Below are 19,818 nucleotides of genomic sequence, written 5' to 3'. Positions count from 1 at the left end.
CCAGAATTTAATGCTGCAGCGAGCAAGAGGACTCTTTTTTATTTATTTTTTTTTTAACTCCAGGAACTACATTTATTCCTGGTTATTTCCGCTCATTCAGTCCACAATTCTGAAATTAAAGCTCAGTATTCAGTAGCACGCTTCATAGCATCTTTATTCGAGCACTGTGAAATTTGCACTATGCTGTATTTATAGTATAAGGAGCATCCGTGTTTCGTGCAGGTAAAGCTGACTGTGGCAGCAGTCAGGAAAAGTCACAGTTTAATCCCAGCAGACACAAATCACACAGGTTTTGACTGCCCCATCTCTCCACGTTCCCATGGTGATCTGGCCTGTAGGTAAACCCAGGAGGACACCTTACGTTTCCTAGAACACTCTACAGTCTCGTAACAACGATGAACGCCTTCACGTTTGTGAAGCTGGTATGAAATATGTCAATCATGCGTGATTTTAAGGTGAATTCAATCATTAAATCCATCTGCCGATTACAGGAATGGTGAAAGAAGCTCTCTCGTGAGATATATATTTATGCTAGATCTTGCAGTAACCATGGTAACACATGCGTATCAACACGTGAATGCAGATATTTTTCCTGCTCGATCAGACGGTGAAAAGGAATTAGGAGCAGCAGTGTTTTGTGCTCATGAATACAACATCAAAATTCTCCTTATTGTAGTTTGCGGCATTATTTTTTGCAACCAGAATCAAAATCTGTTTGCGTCCCGCCTGGTTTAAGTAACACACATTACCTTCATTGTTATGGAGGAGCTTGGTTTTTTTTTTTTTTTATACCATCTCAACAGAATTCAGGTAAGACTGTTCTCTCCCAAGCTTCAAGAGTTCGCTTTGATAGCGCTCTATTCCTAACTTCTGCATCTTAAAACAGCCTCAAAACGAACATGAATTCCCAGCAGACGTCATCAGACGCCGTGTAAAATCTGCTGCTCAGGCAGCAGCTACACAACCAAGTAGAGACACAGCAGATTAACAGCCTTATTTGTCAGCCCTTCTGCATCACACGAGAGTCATTTGTATTCCCTGTGCCACGCTGCCACCAACCTTGACCCAGTTGAGCCCCCTGTGGCGTCGTGTGTGTGTCTCTTCTTACATGCTCGTAAGATGACCGTTTGGTAGCCAGCAACAGGCTTTATTTATGCCCACATGGTTGTTATATGTGGATTGGAAACAGCATTGCATTTACACTTGTTTTCCATGTGGTTGACTATGTCCAGAGGTGGTTTGACCAATCAGGTGGTCTTTCATGTGGTCAAGCACCATCTGACTGCAATCCAATCACCCAAACTGCATTTCAATTTCAGGTGTAAAGGCTGTCTGAACGCCTGCAGTGAATAAAAAGCCCTTTGCATGCGTAAATGTATGTTTTTGTGTGTGTAGATTTATGCGCGTCACATGGAGAGAAATTCTCCAGTACCGCAGCGGTTCCTCCTCATTACATCAGAAATTATTCATCTTGGCATTACTGTCAGAGTTCCCTGGTCAGAGATAGCGTGACTGATAGATAACCTGCACAAACACACGCACGCAGCATTCTCCACTTGACACAGCCATGAATGTGCCTGGTCATGACAAACAGGCAGGTCGATGCTGGGAAAACCAATGAGAAGATATCAGTATACCCCTCACACACACACACACACACATGCATTCCACATGTGTAGCGTGGAAATAAAGGGAGCGCATACCTGGATGTTACATATCCTCTCACACTGATGCAAACAGGCCAGTGCATCTCTGAGATAATGCTGCTGATTGAACAGATTTGTATTCAGAGCATTGCAGTTAACAGTAATCTATTGATTTAACAGAATGCAGTCAAATGTAGCAGAATTCCAATCAACACTTGAGATAGCCTTAATAAGTTTCTTATTACAGATCCCCCCAAGTGTAACATATTACATGCCATTAGTGGAGCAGCGGTATAATTCTTCATCGATGTGTGTGACGGCCAGTAATGGGGATTTGAGGCCACTGCCGCAGGTTTTTTTTATTATTCTGGTTTGTGTCTTAATGAAACAGCACTCTCCTGTTCGGCACCGAGAAGAGATGATAATACACAATCATTAGGCGTATATTTTCTTGCTTTAGTATTAGCTAAGCAGTTAATAGTCTTCAAAGTCAACTGAAAGGACACAGCTCTGATTGGATGATGGGTTTGCAGCTTACAATGACTCAACAAACTGGGCATTTTTGCCAATTTAAAAGCAACTGTTGCTGACAATTCAAGTTCCTTGAGCTGGTGAAGTGAAGCTCTTGGCTGTTAACTGGTGAATATGCTCTCTGCCTGCTGGTGTTGGTATTTTTAACTGGGTGCGTGTTTTTCTTGAAACCCTGCTCTTATCATTGTGATGAGCTAGCAGCTTGGTCAGCTGCTTGTGTAAATAACCAACAACTGGTGGAAAGTGAGCAGTGATGATGATACACAATGATTAATGGAGCGCTGCCCTTAAAGCATTTATTTGGCTCATTTTTGTCTTTCTTTAAATCATTTGTTGGTACATTGTTTTTGGTAAAAATGTTTTTAAAATGAGAACTAGATAAGAAGCTTGTTTGTAAAATTGACATCACTGCCAGTTTAGTAACTTCCTGGTTGTGCAGTAAAACGAGAGGGACATGTAATGCATGCGCTGAAAGTAATCCAACTGGTATGAAGCATCGTAGAGGCAATATTGTAATATATGATTTTTAACACTATATACTGTATATATACCATATAACAGCAATACTAGCAACCATGGTAGCTGCTACATACAGTGCAAGACAGCAATATATGTTAATATTTACAACTATGTGCAATGCAATATGTCATTAAGAAGGCAGACACTGAATGTTTTTGTGTTGTTTATTTGGTTTTTCACCAGGGTTTTAATGAGGAAAAGTGACAGTAAAAATGCAAGAGCCACAATTTTGAGCATGACCGCTATTCATTGAGTTTTAAGAAGCTGTGAGACATTAAAAAATTTAGTCAGCTGTCAGTTTTCCTGGCTTTAATATCAAGCTTGCCAGCTTAAATCTCTCAGACATGTGTGTCTAAGAGTTGGCCAAACTGTGAAATGACGCTCTTGGCTGAAGTCTGATTTCTATGTTTTTTTGCATGACGGTATCTGTACTATTTACCTCGAAAGACAGCATTATTCTGAGTGTTTTTTCTGCTGTGAGCATACCCAGTCTTTCTCTAGATAAGACAATTAAGCTTATGGCATTGCATCATTTTCAGACTCCACTGATCAATATCTAGCTGGAATGTATCATTGTTTTAGCCTTGAATTGGGACCTTTGCGTTTCAGAGCTGTGAGCAGCTTGTATTGCCATTCTGTGAAGCCAACATGAGCTCAAGCAGCTACAGTGCAGAGCTGCCACTGTTGGTCATCAGTAGGATATCAAAAGTACATCGTCAGATGTGACTTAACAGCAGTTTATTGTTGTGATCATAAGTGGACAACTATGCAGCTGTTACACATAATGTCACTTATGAATGTTGTGATTCTTTTTGAAAGTGATTATTTAACTGGTACTGAGAATTAAGAATAGAAATAAAATTACTGAGCTGACTTTTCTCTGACTGACTGGCAGCAGCATTGCTAAATTTGACTGACACCAAATAACCCAGTCAGAGAATTAGACCAATCCAGTTTCCAGTTAGGAAATGTCACAGCTTTACAAGGCATCCATCAAAGGAACAAAGTGAAAGGAAAAAAGTTTCCACCTAGTTGAACTGACAAGGCATTTGGTTTTGTTGGCTATCAGCTATCAATTATTGAGTGCTTAGTTTACTAGCTCCCTATTAATCACATTAACTGGAAGAGAGAAGACACCAATTCATTGTGAAGTTGCCCAGCTTATAATTTAGGAAAACAGCCCAAATGGTAAAATGGTCAAAAGCCACTCAAACCAGCCAAAACAAATAAAAAGCAGCCTTTAGCAGACTTAAGCATACTTTGCCATTCTTATATATAATAGGTTGCGCTATTGGGTCACAATTACCTCATATCAACTGGACCAAATTTTCAGAGTCTCCATTGAAAAATATATATACAGTCATTTCATGAAACTATTCTATTGAACAATTCCATATGGATCCATTGTTGCATTAAGAAGTCTGAAAAAAAATTATTTAGATTGTCAGGTACGGCCCATAAAAACCCAATGTCCACCCAGGTGGGGGGACCGATCCTGTCACAGACCTGCATGCAATGTTTGCTTTTTCGTAACCTAACCGTTTAGTCGCATATAATCCTAACCATACTTTAATAATAGCTGATTTACCATAACTGCAACCCTAACATTAACCATACATTACTTGCTATGTTCAGATATAGCAGAAAGCAAGAATTTAAAAATCACCATTGAGCACAATCCGGGGTTTTGCAGCATTGTCCTAAACCTGTGTCCTTGTCTGCGATATGGTTGGTTTTAACATAGAACATTCCATTCTGAATAACAATGCAATTTCATTTGTTCAAGCATGTGTCATGGTCGATAGAGTACGTGGGTTTAAAAAGAGTCACGTCACTGCAGACAGAATGGTGCAACCCACATGAAAATGAATTTAGGAATTTAATATCTGCCATATCTGCCGCATCTCATCGGTTACCCTGCTTGTATCTGCGTGACATGGGGCACGCTCACCCACATACACTCACACTCCCCCCATAGAACAGTTCAGCCGTTACACTGTCCTGGATTTTGAGTGGGAGTCTGGCTGGGTTTGAAACAGATTCCCTGGAATCGCCCTCAGGTGTGAAAAACCAAATTTGTTCATTTGCATAAATTCACATCTGTGTTGTGTTTTTTTTTTCTTTGTCACTCTCCAGCAGCAGGTTTAGCTGTAAAAATCTAACAAATTGCACTAGATGTAGCTACAGATACGCAATAATTGCAATAATGTGGCAAAGTGATCGTAATTGAAGTAGCTTCTCTATCTGACTACACGCAGTGTTGGGACTCGTCTGTGTGACTATTTTTATTTTTAGGTGAGTGAGCCACCTGCGTTCGTGTGTATGCATGTCTCCATTTATTTATAGGCTTTTGTTTCTGCTGCCTGCTAATACATAACCCTCCGTCTGTCATATGACAACACACCAAAATAGCACCCACAGCATTATCATCTCCAGTTATGGGACAAGTTAAGTATCTAAGCTGTTTAACATGATACAGTATGCCATTACTTTGGGTGTTATTACACTTCTGGTTAATAAATTTCTGAAAATACGAGCCTGTTTGCGTCCGCCTGCTGATGCCACTGTCGTACGTTGACATTTTCAAACTCACAGACCATCACACAGCTGTGTCAGACATGTTCAGATCTAGTTTGATGAGACACTGATCTGTGTATGTGTGCAGACTCAGATTTATGTGCTTCCCCTTGACTCCGGCAGAAAGTTCTGTTACATCAGATCCTTAATTAATTCACTGGAGATGCTGATCTTTAATAATACATTTAAGTAAGTGTGTTTTTGCTGTCTAGCATTTTGCTTGAGTTGTGCAGAGCTGTTTGGGGTTTTGCCTGAAAGTCTGAAAAAAGAAAATAAGGAATAGAGAAGGGCTTTGAACAGAAAGGGCTTGAATTAAAAAATCATTTATTTGATGCGTTTTTTTTGTTTTTTTTCCTTCAAGTGTCACTCTCCAAGACGACAACAGATGTCAAACCACAAAGAGCACAGGGGCACTTATTGTCACACCCAGCCCTCGAACCAATCAAATGCCTTTTATTTCAAAACCTTTCCCAAGTGACTAACATTTCACAGAGCTGTCAAGTAAAACCCACATCTGCCAACATGAGTCTGAAATAACATAAGTGAAAAACATTGCTGTCACTCGCTCATCTTTGATGTGGAATGGCTTCACCAGCAATTAGTGACATGCGATTCCCAAAAATACCACAAAGACAAAATATGCAGTTTCAGGAAGTACGATGCACAGTTAACAAAAAGTTAGACCTTTTTCTCTGTTGGTCCATTAAAAATTCAAGTCCTCACCGCTCTTTGATGCTATTTTTAGCATTGTTAAGAGGGGTCCTTTCGAGACCCCACTTCCTGCTGAATGTTCCATTAAATATGGATTACCCTCCAACACACCTGCTCATTGACCCTCACCGGTAAAAGTGGCTCTTATCCCAGCCAGTATTCACACACTTGCACAAATGGCAAAGCTAATGAGAAAGTGTTGTGTAGGGGGGAGCATTATGTGGCTTGCTGTAATTAATTAATGTTGTGGTTTTTCTTACAGTGCACAATCACAAATATATTGACTACAGAATTCATGGAAGTGGTGAAAAACTGAATAATCCTAATCAATCCATCCAAACAATCTTAGAAGGCTTTAATTTAGGCTGCACATATATTTCACAGGAGTTTTTCTGACCAATATTAAATATATAAATGTGGTCTCCAATGTATTTTGTTTCTACATAAAATGGACTTCTGTATAATCATTAAGTTGCTTGTTGAGGTTCTGCCAGTCAAGTTGCCAGACCGGGAAGTGTGGACAATTCGGGAAAACAACTTAGAAAAAAATGATAAGAGTAATCTGAATGTGGCCTGCAGTCTGGATCATGACACTGTCTTTCAGTAGCTATTATTTAAGTCACTGCTTTTAAAGGACCAGTGCGTCGGATTTACTTAAATCTAGCAGTGAGGTTGCAGATTACAACCATCTGAATATCCCTCCCCTCACCCCTCATTTTGCAAGCGTGTAGGAGAACCTATGGAGACAGCGAAACTCATGAAAGACACGAAAGGTGCTCTCTGGAGCCAGCGTTTGGGTCACTGTAGAAACATGGCCGACTCACAATTCTCATTTGATTTGATGTTCAGGTGATTATACTCTCATGAAAACATTCTGTACATGTGAATGTTACATTCCACATCCTGTCAATAGATCCCCTAATCTTACACACTGGTCCTTTAACCCACTGCTGCAGGGTTAAGGTGTAGGTTGTGCTGCTGAAACGTGCATATTAGTATTTAAGACTGGCTGGAGTTTATAAACAGTGTTATCACCCAAATATTGATTTGGATTTGAGGATTGCTTTTGGGCTCCCCTGTGTTCGTCCTCACTTTCACTCCCATCATCTGTTTTTATTGAGTTTGGATCATTCTTCTGCGCTGACACCTCCTCCTCGCGATATTGGCTCTTCTGTCATCTTCACCTGGGTGACAAGCCGGCATGGTTAACAGTCATTCTGATTGGAAGAATCCATGGTGGGCGGGAGCGACTGACACGCTCTCTCGCCATGTGATGGATGTGTTTTGGGGTCTGCCTGCCACAGAAGTTTTAGAGCAGTAATTTAGTTTAATGACTCGGTCGCTCTTTGGTGTGGGCCTGGGGAGGGCAATTGCAGCCCGGGCCTCAATTATATGAGCAACCTGGTCAGGCTGTGAGACTATAGGGCTTTTTTTTTTTCCTCCCCCGCCTCTCTTCTCGGCAGAAAATAGTCTGCTGGACAGCCGGTGACAAACTGCCCTCGTACAATCCATTCAGGGTTGTACCTGCATCTGGGAGAGGCTTGAGATACAACGCCTCTTGCCTCTTCATCCTTTCATTCTGAGCTACAGCTTCTCATCTTTCTTTCTCTCTTTATCCATCCCTGTTGCCTGACACATTGCTGTAGTGGCTGGCAGACAGCACAGGCTGTCCCCCATAAGAGGCAAGGGGAACAGGTGATTCAGTAAAAGCTTGCAGAGGCTGTGAAGTTGTGCTTCGCAGCTGCTTATCACTAAAACATCAGTGTTGTGGGGAAAAATTGGGGAAAGGTTATCACCATGTAAGCCTGTATTCGTGGCCAGAGAATGACCAGAATTAAGTGTCCATCCTGAAAGAAGCTGCCGGGGCCATTGCCAGGATTTTAGAAATACAGAGGTCATGAGTCTAAGTGCCTGCTAAGGCTCGGATAAAGACTTGAGGAAATAAAAGCATTCACCTTCTCTGGCTTTGTAAATGAGAGGATCGTGATCTGATTTTGGTGATATGCCTCAAATAAAACAAGACTGCGGTACTTTAGCGACCTGAGCATCACATTACGGCTCAGAGTGTAAAAATTACACACCTCTCATTTAGATAGAGCACCCACACTAGATGTTAGACTGTTAATAATGCAGGCAGTGGGACCGGGGGAAGGAGTAATTATAAGGATGTTTGATTTGAGTCTTTTAACTGGACATTCAAATCTTAATAGCAGCAATGGAAGAGATAATGGAGGACGAATCCACAGCACCAGACTACACTGGGAAATACAGTTGAGCCCTCAGCAGACCCCACCCCTCTTAGTTATTGTTGCTATGTCTGTGAAGTTTTCCAGTGAAGCACTGCAGTTTACAATAACACCATGGTGGATTTACCACCACCTAAATTGATAGAAGAAGTAGACCATAGCAGCAGTTTTAATGGCGACTATCAATTTTGCCAGCTGACTTGCCAACCGTTTGCTACCATTATCTCCTTGAGTGTTAGGAAAATCCGTCCCCTTGACTTTCTATTGTTTCCAGTGGAATTGAATGAAAATGCAAATCATGCTAAAGGGTCTTCAATATAAATTTGATGGCTACATACATGATTTAATTGTGTTTCATGATATCCTGTATGATCACAATAATGAAGCAATACTGTTGCACGTAACTGAACCCAAACCATATTTTTATGCTTCAAATCTACCGCTAAACCATATGCCATGGAAAGCACAATTTGATTGTTTTTGCAGGTTGACAAGGGTGGTAACAGGCTATTATTACCTAAACACAATCCCCAGTCAGTGCACTCAGCTGTTCACCAATACTGAGGACCAAGTGCTGAAGGCTTTCAATGCACCTGCCAGAAAGTGTTTTTTGCCACCTGCAGTCTCATGGAGGAAAATGAGAAGTGAAAGGAGGCAGTCTTGTTCATTTTCTGTCTGCATGTGTGTGTGTGTGTGTGTGTGTGTGTGTGTGTGTTTGTTCCAGTGTGTTTGAGTGGGGGTGTCTGTGTGGGTGAAGATGGCAAAAGCAACAGCAAATGAGAGTCTGGTCTTCCCTGCAGACTTGTAGTCGCAGCTATGAAGTTATAAGAGGATAGTTGTACAGTCTCTGTGTGTGTGTGTGTGTGTGTGTGTGTGTGTGTGTGTGTGTGTGTGTGTGCCTTTGTTTAGGGAACATCACGGTGTCCCGGGTTTAGTTTTATCACTGCAATAATCAGGAATGCGGTCTTTGTCTGCCTCTGTTGCTGTGTTACCTCACCCCCGCTCTTCCTTCGTCATCCATTCGTATTTCTTATCAGAGAGGACCAAGTAAGAATTTGGACATTCAGTTTTGCATCTATCAGCATTCAGACATTGAGAGAACTGTCGGTTTCCTCCAAAGCTGATTAGTATTGAGCAGCAGTCATGCTGCCCGCCATGTGCTGCTCTCCCACCTGCTTTTTTCACTTTGTCATTGATTAAAGTTCCTGCACTGTCCACACCAGACAAGGCTTTTCCTTTGTTTGCCCACTGGATGAAAGTTTGGACCTGGACTGAGTTGCAGCAGCTAATCCTGAATCCATTACTAAGTTTGTGTGTGAAGTCCTTCATAAGTACTTAGTAGCAGCGAGCTAGTTTACTAACTAGTGAATTACTAAATTACATGAAACCTCTGGAAGACTGTGTGGTCAACAGTATTACGGGGGCAATTGATTTTATAAACTTAACTCTCAGTACTTGTATTACTTTTATATAAGCATATATATGCATACATGTAGAAAAATAGGTCTTTGTTATTTACTAGTATTCTAACAGGTAGGGGTGAAGGGTACATTTACAGTCATGCCAAACGACACAATTTTGGTCATGTGTGGTGTGTTGTTTTTGTGTTATAAAATATTCAGTTTACATCAGTTGTGAACAGCAGTTTAGTCAAGTACGAGGTCAGATATATTGCCTATATACACCTCTTCCACACATATTAGCATTAGCTTTGTCAGTTAGTCATACAGCAGTTGCACTTGGTACTTAGTTTGTGCACATTGTAACTAAGCTATGTATGAGCTTATGAATAGCTGGTGCCAGCTGCTTCAGGAAGTCAATGTAGCATCACAAGCTGTAGTAAATGTTCCAGTGAGTGAATTTTAAATCCTTAAGTTTGCCATCAGTTTTCCATGGATGTCGCACCCTGCATCTTCATTCTCTATGCTCACCAAAACTTTGCTCTGTGCTCCAAACGAGTACTTAACATTACGGATATAATGTTCAACTGACCATGATGCTGTGATATTGTTGCACCACTCCCTCCATTAGATGGCCTGTCTCCAGTAGCCACGGGCGGACGGTGTGAAAACAGAAAGGATCCACCAACCCTAACGCAGGGTGCTATCCTCGCTATCCTCGTTGCTCAGTTCAAACGTGTTGTCCAGCGTCTGTCTTAGTTTGACATGGGTGTGAATACATATCACCCCAGTGAGCATGTTGCCGTTTTTGATCTTTGCTTGCACTCTTTCAGTTCTCTCTCATCCCTTCTAATTGGGATTCTTCTCAGTTTTGAGCACGGAGCTTTCAAAGACAAAGGTAGTTTCACAGAGAGACAAGACAGGTACTAGAAAGCAGACTTGATCAAACATAGTGCCAACACTAGAGAGTCAGTGCTTCTTAAATCCTGTGTTTGAAGGATCTTACCAGTGTTTCTGAACATTAAGTACAAATCTGGTAGACTTTACATTAGGAAACTATATTGTTTTATGTTTTGGTGATCTAGAGCTGTCTTGATACAGGTTGCCTTTCCTGCTCATCAACAAATCTTTAAGAAGTTACATTATTGTTGCATAGTAATGGAAAGATGTCGAGTCAGCAGCTGTAACAGTCTTACCACACAACAGTAACATGACAGCTGACAACAGGTAGTACCACTTTTTAATTTTATTATCATGTTTGAACTTTCTGACATGCATTTTTATGGTCAATGGATGTCATCTGTGACCAAATTAATTTCCTCCTCTCTTCACATTAGAAAATTACATTTGATTAACTTTAATAGAACTGAAACAATTAATAGATTAGTCAATCAACAGCAAATGAATCAGCAGCTATATTGATAATCCATTAATCCAGTAATTCATTTTTCCTAGCAAACATGCCTGACGTTCCCAGCTCTAGCTTCTCACTTGTGAGGATGTGCTGCATTTCTAAGCCTTATGTAATTTAAAAAAACTTGCATATACTTGCAGCCCTGTTTTATAACATAGCCTCTTTTCTGACTAATATTCAATTGAATACAATATAATATTAATTGTGGCATTAATAGTACATTCACAGATGTGCAAGTTACCTGTGGCTAACACCCCCAAACCATCACAGATGCTGGTGACAAATGGATGGTCCTTTTCTTCTTCAGCCCAGAGGACACAAATGTGCTGTTGGCTCGTCCGACCACAGCACATTTTTCCACTTTGCATCAGTCCATCTCAGATGAGCTCGTGCCCCGAAAAGTTGGCAGCGTTTCTGAATGTTGATATATGGCCGTTGCTTTGCATGGGAGAGGTTTAGCATGCATTTGTAGATGCAGTGATGAACTGCGTTTACTGCCAATGGTTTTCCGAAGTGTTTCCAAGCACATGTGATAATGTTCTTTATACAATCATGTCAGTTTTTAAAGCAGTGTTGCCTGAGGGGTCTCAGGCATTTGATTGATATTGATGAAGCTCAAGCTTTTACATGCTTAGGCCTGCAGTTTATTTGTCATGCCATCCTGCACTCATCCTCTCACACTCATAATTTCTTTGCTGTTGTTGTGTCGGGCTGTTAAACTGAGATATCAGCTACTCTCATCAGCTGGTCACATCTGTCCAATAGCGCAGCAAAACACCTTCATTGTGAGCCAATCATCTTGTTGCTGCCTTTTTAAATGTGATTTTCTCTCTGCCTTGATTCATTCATGCTGCTGTTATGGTCACCCCTCCACCTCCCCATCACCATCCAGTCTTCACAGATTCATCAGCTTCATCATTTCATCAGTCTCAGGACAGTCATCAGCCACCATCTTGCTGCTGCTCAGGGCAGACGTCCCTTGATTACAAAACCTCCCTGTATAGTCTAAGCGGCAAATACTTTTTGACAAGACTTAATTATCACATATTACTGTTATATTACTGTTCTAATAAACAATTATCTTGCCTCATCCACTTGTCTCCTGATTGAAATGTAAGATATGCCCGATTTAAAGCAAAAAACACGGTAAAAGTCCTTTAACATTAAGAGTGGAAACAAAGAGAAAATCACAGTTTTTTCCCTATTATACAATAACTGTGTGTGGCTTTAACTAGTGGTGTCAAACATACATGTTAATTAATAGTAATTAATGCAAGTGCGTGTAATACTGAACACGTGCTCAATTTGCAGAAAATGAATCCACAAGCTTTTTTTATAATTGATAATATGTTTGTTGCAGACTCTTCAGTGTGATGATTCACTGTGCTTTATCATTGTAGATTCAATATCTTTTGGCTTTGGACAATCAAGACGTGGAGATGTGTTGATGGGTTCTGGAAATTCATGATGACAGTTTTCATCATCTTCTGCCACTAGTCATAGTCCACATTGTGTCCTGATGGCTCAGCTGTATTTAAAGTCAAAATGCCAATAAATGATTGAAATACATAAAATAAACATCACTGAAACTGAAAATGATCAGTTGCAGCCCAATCAGCACACATGTCTTTACCTTAATTTACTATGTGTGTAAGAAGAACTTAATTTTTCTACCACTTTACTGATACATTATATTGTAATGCGAGTGAACGTATTAACCCAAAACAAATGATTTCATAACACATGTGCTAGTAAATGCCATAAACAGATTTTTGTTCAAATCCTTTGTTATTATCCACCTGCACCTGCCAGTAATCAGTCACTGTAATGAATCCCAGAGCTTTTCCAATCATGTCTAGAAAATGACGAGCTACTTAACATTCTATTTGGTAGCTGGTGAAGGGAAACGCATGTGGACGCCCCTGGTGTAATGTTGGAAAAACCATGGGCGTGAATTTCCTCTCTCTCCCTCCACAGCCTCTAAACCAACTGACACTAACTAATTGACTTGCAGCACAGCTTAATAAAACTAAAAGCAGGAAGAGGCATCTAGCCGACTCATTACATAGGACTAATCCTTTATAGTTAATTAGCTTTTTTTTCTGTGACAGACAAGGGGAAATTTATAACGCTGTCAAGGTTAGCAATCCCTCTCGCTTCGCTGTCCACCTGCTAGATTTGAAAGAAAATATATCAAAGCTGCTGTTTGCAGAGAGACATATGTATGCATGGGCCAAATCCAGTGTTCACTTGTACTGAAATATTTACATGGTGGAGGAACATTAAATTGATTCCAGTGCTCAGAAATTCATAACGCATTCCCTCGCAGCAGAAATGCAGCTTTGGCATTTTACAAATAAATGAACAGTGTGCGTGGGTGGGCGGGTGTTCCTGTGTGGGGGATTTTGCACTATGGAGCAAATGCCTTTGAATGCTGTGTATTCATGTCTATATTTTTGACTGGTGAAAATCCCACAGATTTGACTCACATGAATGGGCCTGCTGCAGACAGATTTGGATGCTGTTTACTGATGCATGGTAGCGAGGACAGTGTACGACTCTATCTGAGATATGAAGAGAAAAGGAAAGCCCCATGTCTCTATTAGTGGTGTCAGACCAAGGCTGCTCAAATGTATGTGTTAATTTAATTTTTAATCTGTTTTGTCATACTGAAATTGTTTTACTGCTGGTAAAAACACTCAAAACAACATTCACTGCTTTTCACTCTGTGATGCCAGCTGGTTGATCACACAGCCCACAAAAATGTATCCAAAAATCATATCAAAACATATAAAAGAATCATATATCAAACATATCGTATTTGGAACTATCACCAGAATGTTTGTGAACATATTGGCCCTATCATGCAGTTGATTGCAGTTGACAAGGCATTCATTTTCTTTCAATTATTTTCTCAATCTTCCTCAACATAGAAACAGAGAGTCATTGTCAATGCAAAAAAACAGTGGTACTTTTTTTCTGGAACCACAGTCTATAACACAGTATACATTTCATTTCCACAGATAATCAGAAATGGTACTATTTACAGTCCTTCTCTGCATCTTATGACACTGAATGGGTGTGGCATCAAGCTTTTCAGGGTCAGTTGTTGCTTTGGTTTGTGTATCAAGAAGTGCTCAGATATCACTTCTTCATCTCTCCCCTCTCAGTTTCACAGTGTCTTAGTGGTTAGCACTGTCACAGCCAGAGGGTTGTGGCAATGTGCCTTAACAGTTAGGCTACTGGGGTGCCCGAATGGTAAAGGGAAAATCTGATTCAGTTCAATCTGGATCTCATTTTGAAACATTGATGCCACCATATCAGCTCCTTAATAAAAATAATAAAGGAGTTGATATGGTGGCATAAATATTTCTTCTCTTGATGCTATAATTGCTGAAGTTATGTTTTGCAATTCAAATACGGTGTGGCAGAAACAAAAATTGACTTTCAGGAGTGCAGAGTGTTCGGTACAACGGTACTCAGTTGTACAAAACAACATTGCTTCTGAAATCCTTCTGAGAAATCTGCCATTTCCCTTCCAAGGAATGATTATATCATGCAAATACAATGTAGAACAATTTTCCAGACAAAGTCATTTTTGATGTACACAGTGCTGACGCTTCAGTGCAAACACTATTCTCACTGAGTTTGTTCTCTCTCTTTTCTTCCAGGCCATGGAACTAAAGGGGTGTTTGAGTTACTGGCAGGCTGGAGAAGAACAAGAGAAAACCTCCCCTTCAAGGAGCGTGTGGCAGATGCTTTTGCTGACGTGATGGTGTGCTACACCATGACCAGCTCACTCTACATCATCACCTTTGGCATGGGAGCTAGCCCTTTTACCAACATCGAGTCTGTGAAAATTTTCTGCCAGAGCATGTGTGTTGCTATCTTAGTCAACTACTTCTATGTTTTCTCTTTCTACGGCTCTTGCCTGGTGTTTGCCGGACAGCTGGAGCAGAACCGCTACCACAGTGTTTTCTGTTGTAAAATCCCCTCAGTGGAGTACCTGGACCGCCAGCCCACATGGTTTAAAACCATGATGAGCGATGGCCATGACTTGTCCACACACCACGACAGCGTCCCCTATCAGAATCACTTCATCCAGCACTTCCTGCGTGAGCACTACACAGAATGGATTACCAACACTTATGTCAAACCCTTTGTGGTCATTCTGTATCTCATCTACGCCTCCTTCTCATTCATGGGATGTTTACAAATCAGTGATGGATCAAATATTGTGAACCTACTGGCTAGTAACTCTCCAAGTGTTTCGTATGCTCTGACCCAGCAAAAATACTTCAGTAACTACAGTCCTGTGATTGGGTTTTACATTTACGAGCCCATAGAGTACTGGAACTCCACAGTGCAGGAGCACCTGAAGACTCTGAGTCATGGTTTCAACAAGATCTCCTGGATGGACAACTTTTTCCACTACCTGCGGGTGGTGAACGTGAGTGCGTCAACCAAGAGCGACTTCATCACCATCCTCAAGGGCTCCTTCCTGCGCAGCCCGGAGTACCAGCACTTCACTGAGGACATCATATTCTCTAAGAACCGCGAGACTGATGAGTACGACATTATCGCCTCACGGATGTACTTGGTGGCACGGACGACAGAGAAGAAGCGTGAGGAGGTGGTGGAGCTTCTGGAAAAGCTTCGTCCGTTGATGCTGATTAACAGCATCAAATTCATTGCCTTCAATCCTACGTTTGTGTTCATGGACCGCTACAGCTCCTCCGTCATCTCGCCCATCCTGACCTCAGGATTCAGCGTACTCACAATCCTCATCCTCACTTTCTTCCTGGTCATCAACCCCTTGGGGAATTTCTGGCTCATCCTCACTGTAACGTCCGTAGAGCTGGGTGTCTTGGGTTTGATGACCCTCTGGAATGTTGGCATGGACAGCATCTCAATCCTGTGCCTTATTTATACCCTCAACTTCGCCATGGATCACTGTGCACCACACCTGTACACTTTTGTGCTAGCCACCGAGCACACTAGGACGCAGTGCATCAAGTTGGCACTGGAGGAGCACGGGGCAGCCATCCTGCAGAACACATCCTGCTTTGTGATCGGGATCATGCCCCTGGTGTTTGTGCCTTCCAATCTGACCTACACACTGTTCAAGTGCTCCCTCCTCACCGCGGGCTGCACTGTGCTGCACTGCTTCGTCATCCTGCCCGTCTTCCTGACCTTCTTCCCGCCATCCAAAAAGAGACACAAGAAAAAGAAACGGGCCAAGCGTAAAGAGCGGGAGAGGGAGAGGGAGCGGGAAAGGGAGAGGGAGAGAGAGAGGGAGGAGATAGAGTGCATCGAAGTCAGGGAGAATCCTGATCATGTGACAAATGTCTGAGTAGTTTTTCCTGTTGATGATTCGTAGCAGTGGGTATCCGTCAGTTATTGGTGGATTAGAGGTGTTCTCCAACAGTGAGGCACCTCTCGTGGTGCAGGTGAGTGTGAGATGTCCCCTGAAGAGTGGGCACTGGTCACTCCCAACCAATAGCAGCTAAGCTGGCCAGAGTAGAGCGCAGCCCCGCTGGTCGGTCATTCAGTCCTTCAGTCTGGACAGTGTATCCCATTTGCACAAACTGCAACATGCTCATGGTTCTAAAGCTCTTTCCCAACTATTTGGTATATAAAAACAAGTTAGTTACCGGAACATATGCTTGCTAAATCTGTAAGTAAATTCTAAACATACAGTATGTTAGACCATTTAAATATTAGCAATTCTGTGTTTATCTCCTGCAGCTGTTATCTCAGAAGAAGTGAGTGAGGAGCATAGCAGTCTGTTAAGCCAAGGACACTCAGACAGGTTGGTGAAAGTGGTCAGTGTGGTCATAAAAAAGTGGATAACTTAAACTGTGCAGGAGATGACTGTGCACGCACCTTACTCCGCACACCTTGATAACAGCAAAAAGAAATGAAACCAAATTCCGTGGAAAGGGAGAAACTGTGGAAAGAAAGCACACCGCATGCTTTTCTGTAACATTAAAAATAGATGAACAGCTGAACTGGGCAGATGGCATACACTGTGTCCATTATGAAGAATTATCTTGCACATTGCATAGTGTGAATAGAACTGTCTAGGTTTCTTGTAGCAGGAGGCAAATATTTCTGCTTTATTCCAGAGGTCATACAAGGTCTTAGGCAATGGCAAATGGAACTGCAGTGGGCTGCAGCATATGAACAGGATGTGATAAGTGACTGTCGTGCAGCAGTATTTGAAAAGGCAGTAAGCCTGAGAATGATTTAAGTAAATCCTAAACTGCTTTTGAACCAGACCAGTAAAACCAAAAGTGAAGAGTGTTTCCAAGGCTTGAAATATTGAACTTTTCTAGCAGGTTGATAACAATGGCAAGTGTCTGTGAGAATATGAATGTCTCTGTGAACAGCTTACTGGCATGACTCTGGTAATTGGAAGGTCTGTATGTGACTCAAAACTAGCAGTGGTGCCAAATAGTGTACAGAATTTTTTGTGCGACGGATTTCTATAAAAACAAAAACGTCTCAGTTTGAACTTTCACATAAATCAACCATGAATTATTCAAGCTAATTTAGTGATTGCTACTTACTGTTGTTCGGGTTTGTGAAGCAGATAATGAAGCAAGCTTTAAATTAAAGAGTGAGGTTTCTGAATAGTGTGAAAAACTGAAGTCAAACTAGAACGTCCAGGTTTCGTTCCAGAGGTAAGGAAACCTCATTCAAAATCACATTGATGTTTGTAATAACCCTCTCTACACTACCTGGCCAGCACCAAACAGCAGACAGCAATTAGCTGAACTCCACACAGTGGAGCAGCTAAAGAGCCAGATTTGTCCCTCAGGAGTCAGTGGAGAGCAAAACAGAGTGAAAAAGAGGAGTGAATATTGGACTTACATCAGGCGATCAGACACACAACGCCAAATGAATGCTAATGTTGCTCTGTATCTGTCGGATGTGTATATAGGCAACTGCTTGCTAAAACATTTGCCACAGCAACTTTTCCAATATCTTTTTTCTTCAATATTCAGTCTTAGAAGTCCAAAATGGCTGCTGTCTCCCCAGAGGGTAAACACTATTATCTACGCGTGCCAAGGTGCGATAAGAATCTCTGTTGCTGTCCCAAAACAAACACACTCAAGGTCAGCAGCCCTGAAGGATACCAATCTCTCACTGACCCCTGGCAGGCAGATCTTAGCTGGTGGCATGTGATAGAGAGGCCCCATATGTGAGCAGATGTGGCTGATTGCAGACCAGTCAATACCTTCTTAGGGGATTTGCTGCTTCTAAAGAGACTGTCATTGTGAGGACACTGCTCTTTTTTTTGTTTTGTTTTGTTTTTTTTTTTATGCTGCCACTGAGAATGTGAATTGCTCTCACACAGGACAGTGAACCAGGCAGCTGGGGGCAGATTAGAATGTTCGTACTGGACCAAATGACAGTGAGAAATATGTGTTGATGTTTGCCAAAGGAGAGTGTGAGGGGAGATCGTCATTCAGTATCAAGTGAGAAGTCGCTAGTTATCAAACAGGCTATTATACCCACTACTTTGTGTGAGTTAATGTCAGTGAACAAATGAGAGACAAAGGTGGAAAAGAATCCTCTTTTACCTGTCATACATTACCACAAACACATTTCCTGCTTTTGTGGAGTTAGAAAGTAATCTTAAGTGAATTGTCAATAATAAAAACCTTATGACTTTCATTGACCAAACGTTGCCCAACTTAGAAATGAAGAGTTTTTGTCGAGCCACTTTCTGCAGCAGCTGCAGTGAACGTCACGTTATGTAAAAGCCATGTCATGTATGTATAGCAAGAAGGCATGAATTGTTTGAAACACGGGAAAGAAATGCAAATCTTAAATAGTTTATTTCCCAAAATGGACTGTGTTTGCATGGCACTGTATTGTATGTATGCATGTATTTAATTTTTCTGTATGAAGTCTGCGTATTTTTCATTTTTGCTACGCTGTAGTGATTTACGTTTGTTGTTTCGATGCATATTCTGTAACACCATGTGCTGCAAAAGAACAAAAACGAGTCATACCTGTTCCAAAAAAGCCAGAGGATATTTCATGTGTACAATAACTGTAAATTACTCTTTTTCTATATTTTCTAAGAAAAAAAAATATACTATAGAAAGATTTTTAATGACAGAATTTTCTTAAAAAAAAGAATAAAAAGGGAAAAAAGTTGAACACAGTAGGCCAGTAATAAACAGTGGAATGTTACCAGTATACTAGATCCTATTCCTTGCACACTACAGTGTCAATGTTTGTTGAGGATTCACGTTTTTATATGGGAAACTGTGGTCGCCATTTTATTGTTTGTTTGTTTGTGTGTCTTGACTCCTTCATATTCTCTACTTGGCCCTCATATTTAAGGCCACACACTACAGGCAAAAACACTTTTTTTGCATGCACTGGTCAATTTTGAGATTTTGGGCTATCTTGCCTCCGTAACATGTCTTCTTTCACACTAGAAGAAATAAAACATCCAAAATACACATTTAGGTCTTTATTTTAGTGATGCAGAAGAATGCATATTTAATTAGACAAGGCCTCATTCGGATATTTAAAGATGACATTTCTGAAAATTTGTATCACAAAAAGTAACTGTCTTAACATAAGTAATAAACCGGGGAAGTTTTGTGGTGATATATATATCAGTTACATTTTTTACCCTTCACCTCAACTGTCTTTCCTTAAGGAATTACTCAACAGCCCTTTTTAAAATAATAGAACAGACTATTAGGCTTTGTTATGGTCACTTTTGACAAAACGTAGGTTAGAAATTT

General features: G+C 41.1%; 1 protein-coding gene across 1 annotated transcript in view; it reads left to right on the top strand.

Moving 5' to 3' along the window:
* Positions 1-19,187, top strand: part of ptchd4 (patched domain containing 4) — a 37,464-nt gene extending 18,277 nt beyond the window's left edge. The window contains exon 3 of the mRNA XM_076756067.1: positions 14,716-19,187. Within this exon, the coding sequence (XP_076612182.1) occupies positions 14,716-16,397 (1,682 nt within the window). The 3' untranslated portion in view covers positions 16,398-19,187. The remainder of the gene's footprint in view (positions 1-14,715) is intronic.
* Positions 19,188-19,818: the final 631 nt, after the last annotated feature.

This window comes from Chaetodon auriga, chromosome 18 (genome assembly GCF_051107435.1).
Source record: "Chaetodon auriga isolate fChaAug3 chromosome 18, fChaAug3.hap1, whole genome shotgun sequence".
NCBI lineage: Eukaryota > Metazoa > Chordata > Actinopteri > Chaetodontiformes > Chaetodontidae > Chaetodon > Chaetodon auriga.
Note: the sequence above shows the minus strand (reverse complement) of the source record. Positions and strands in the feature narration are given on the sequence as shown.